The sequence below is a fragment of the Hordeum vulgare genome, chromosome 5H (genome assembly GCF_904849725.1).
Source record: "Hordeum vulgare subsp. vulgare chromosome 5H, MorexV3_pseudomolecules_assembly, whole genome shotgun sequence".
Classification (NCBI taxonomy): domain Eukaryota; kingdom Viridiplantae; phylum Streptophyta; class Magnoliopsida; order Poales; family Poaceae; genus Hordeum; species Hordeum vulgare.
This window is the reverse complement of record NC_058522.1, coordinates 578,464,012-578,467,942: the sequence shown is the minus strand read 5'-3', so window position 1 is coordinate 578,467,942 and position 3,931 is coordinate 578,464,012. Positions and strand designations below refer to the sequence as shown.

General features: G+C 50.8%; 1 protein-coding gene across 1 annotated transcript; it reads right to left on the bottom strand.

Annotated features, from left to right (window-relative positions):
- Window positions 1–258: 258 nt before the first annotated feature.
- Window positions 259–1,211, bottom strand: LOC123395100 (major pollen allergen Lol p 5b-like). Its single transcript, XM_045090035.1, has one exon. The coding sequence runs from the start codon at window positions 1,146–1,148 to the stop codon at window positions 495–497; it is 654 nt and encodes a 217-aa protein (XP_044945970.1). The 5' UTR covers window positions 1,149–1,211; the 3' UTR covers window positions 259–494.
- Between the last annotated feature and the right edge of the window lie 2,720 nt (window positions 1,212–3,931).

Sequence of the window (3,931 nt, the reverse complement as noted above, 5' to 3'; positions counted from 1 at the left end):
ATGCACTCGATAGTATTAATGATTGCCGAGGACCGTCTAGCCGGGTGTCTTACACCGAGTTCGGAACTCGGTGAATATTTTGCCGAGTTTAATATATGCTCTGCCGAGTTTTTGAAACTCGGGATTAATGGAGATTCTAGTAGTGGACGTTGAAGCACGCTAAATTGTGAGGCCAAACATAATCATGATTATGATAGTCCAAGTAATTTGTATCAAGTCATAGTAGTTTTTATGCCATCAGAAATCACATACATCCACCACAGAAATAAGTAAATACTGTAATTTATATTGATACATTGGGGGAAAATCTAAGTACATGGTGACGGGCCGTGAGGGTTCCCAGTATCTGCATCACGAGTGCTAATTAAAAATCGCCAATACAAGAGAGAACTAAGAAAGAACTAGTGCGCGTTTCCACGCATGAGAACAAAATCAATAACATCAAGTGATCAATCCGCGTGTGCATCCAAGACCAAGGCCGGAGGAGGCGCCACTCATGCCGCTTTGACCTTAGCAGCCTCTGCGAAGGTTTTCTCCATTACGGGAAACTTGTCGTCGGGCGAAGCGGCGATGACAGCGTCAGAAGCCACCTTGTAGGCGGTGGTAACCGCAGCAAATAGCTTGGTGTCCATTGAAGACTGGCCAAGCGAGTTAGCGGCGAGGACGGTCTGCTGGAACACGAGGGCTTTCATCTCGTCCTGCTTTGGTGATGGGGCAGCGGCGACGACATCATCAATGGCCTGCTTGAAGGAATCCTCCAATGAGTCCACGGCCTGGTGGGTGGCAGGATGACCGGCCTCGCCGAAGGTTTTTTCAAAGACGGCGGATTTGTCGGCGGGCTTAGCGGCAAGGACCGCATTGGCGGCCGTCTTGTAGGCAGTCACAATTTCATCAACTTTCTTCTTATCTCCGGCGGCCTGGTTGAGCGAGGCGGTGGCAGCGACTTTCTGCTTGAGCACCGCAGATTCTGCTTCAGACCTTTTGGCTTTGGGGGCGGCGGCGATGACTGCGTCAAAGGCCTTCTTGATGGATGCATCCATGGTTTCAATGGATTGTTCGCTGGCAGCGGTCGCCACCGGTACCAATGTGGCTGCCACCATAATGGCAACAAGCAACAATGTGCATGCAATGTTCTTAACCATGGCCATTGTAAGTTGGCCTAACAAGTGGTTGAGGGGTGATTCAAGAAGATGGTGTTGATTCCGGTGAGATGTTTGCGCCGTGTAAGTTTATGAAGGTGGTCATTGCACTAAAACAGGAGATGGTGTCTAGAGAGGACGTGAGGCCACGAGAGCTTCGCGGGTGTCCTCTGCTGGTTTGCATGACCACATGTCTAGATGTATGAGCCACCGCTTGCCCCTTGTTTTGAGGAGCACAATTAAAACTGGCCACCAATCTTTCTTTCAGGAGCACACCCAAAACTGGCCACCGACCTTTTCGCTTTGAGATTGCGTTTGTGTGCATGTCTCACTAGCTTGCGATCTCTTGGTTTGTAAATTTGTAAGCTGCATGCAATGCTGGTTGGTTCCGTCCAACGATCCTGAAGTGTTTTTATAATTAAGATGCTTGAATTGAACCAAGAATCTCTCAGGCTGCTGTTGGCAGGGCTGATCCTTTGCTTAGTCCTACTAACCCTACTGTTGATGATACTTCTTTAGAGCATCTGTCCCCATATACTCCTGAACATTTGAGGGATGTTTTGCATACATATGAGAATGATATGTGGTACTCCTATATGAAAAGTAAACATAGGCGGGGCAAGCACTCCGGTAAAAAGATTTTTTCATGAACAGCCTTTTTTGGAATGTGAGGGGCATTAATGCTCCAGGCAGAAAATAAAACCTGCAGATAGACCCGATTAACAAGACCAAACCTTCTGTTATTGGCCTCCAGGAAACCAAAAAAGAATCCATTGCTGACTCTTTCACGCAACCAGCCCCGACCTCCCCTAGGCCTCACCCGATCTCCCCCGTGCGGCGGCGGCGCCCTGCACCGGGGAGCCCCCGCCCTTCTCCTACAGCCGTCCCCCACCTCCTCTCCCCTCCGTCACCGTCGCCCAGGGTGTCATAGGGCAAAGCCCTTGTGGCGTGGCGGCGGCGGCGGTTTTCTCCTCGTATCTCAATCTGGTTGGGAGGCGGCGCTCCTTTCTGTCCAGATCGACGACGGCGCAGATTGGCGGCGACATGGTTGTGGTGCGGCGGCGGCATAGGAGGACGGCACCAGCAGCGACGGATCTGGCCTTTGACTCAGTCGGGCTGATTCGGTGTGCTACTGATCTCAATCGCCGTCAGCGGTGCACTGTTCATGGACTTGATCTGCAACACGAGGATGTCTGGGGCGCCGGCCCTAGGCTTGGTGGTGGTGGCCTTGTTCTTCGTCGGAGGTGGTCGGCCAGCTGGCTGTGCATGGAGTGGGGAAGGACGGCTGCCGGTGAATTCCGTGATCCGACTTCGGTCGTGGCGGATGACGACGGCGCCTACGCGTCGTTACCTTCTTGAAGGCGTCACCTTTGCAGTCTCCGTCTTCCCACTCGCAGTCGAGTCAGTGTCGGGCTGCTTTGGCACCGTGGTGGTGCTTCGACTGTTCAGGCGGCGACGACTCGATCCTTTGATCTAGTCTCCAGCAGAGAAGGCGGCGACCCATTCACAAGAAGCTGGATGGAGTTCTCCGAACAGATCTGGGTGAAAACCTGCCCTTGGCTAGATGCCAAGGCCGACGATGGCGACGCTCTACGACGTCGTTCCCTTTTTGAAGGCATCGCCGAGGAGAAGTTCTAGACCACTATCTGGTACCTCCGGGGGAAACCCTAGATCGATAGATCAGAAGACGACGACGCGCTTGTGTCGTCTCCCCCTTGAGGGCGTCATTCTTGGAGGTGTACGCGGGTTCGGGGGACCAGTGGATGTTTTCTTTGGTGGAGCGGTGCTTCATCCTGCACATTGAAGGCGACGGATCTCGATGGTGTGGCGCCCTGGTGATTAGGCGTCTGATGTGCGAGGATGGACTCGCGCAGGAGGGCGACGGCAGCTAGACCGGGCAAGGTGGATGCGTCGGTACAGTTCTGAAGATGGATCGATGCAGTTGGCGGTGGCGACCTCTGAGTGTGCATTGGACCGGTGGGTGCCCCATACCCAGCAGGTGGCTTGGTTGGGGTATCAGGTCTTAGATGTTAGGTTTGGCTGCGAGGTCTGTTTGGTATAGGCCCAGACTATCAGCATCCCTTCATCAACTGTATAGAACTAGCGACATATGTTGCCTAGACGGTGGCTTCAGCCTTACTGATGTATTATTTTGTAAGGTCTTTGTGAATAATTAATAAAATGGTTGCATGCATCGCTCAGATGCAGAAGCCAGGGGTCTTCCTCCTTTTCAAAAAAAATTGCTGACTCTTTCCTTAAATCTCTAGTAGGTAATAGAATGTTCACTTGGAACTCCCTCCCTGCCAAAGGCTATGCTGGAGGCATCCTGATGGGTGTGGATGTGGATGTTTTTGATATTCTTAGTTGACAGATAGGCAGTTTCCTTGTTGCCTGTCATGTCAAAATGAAAGCCATTGGGTTAACTTTAGAGTTGTCACTATCTATGGATCCTCTTATGAAGAGGATAAACACAACTTCCTCTCCAAACTTCATAATTTGTTTGTGGATTATGATACCCTCACTGTTGTTGGGGGTGATTTCAATCTTGTTAGATATAACTTAGACAAAAGTAATGGCAGAGTTTATCACAAATGGTGTGACAAATTCAATGTCTGGATAGAAATTTGGAGTCTCTTAGAGATCAAACTGGGAAATAGACAATTCACCTGGGCTAATAACCAGGTGGTTTTGATAATGTCTACCATTGATAGGGTCTTCTGCACCACTGACCCAGGCATAACTTTTCCTTTAGCGAGCATTCAAGCTCTGCCCAAGCTTGGGAGTGATCACAC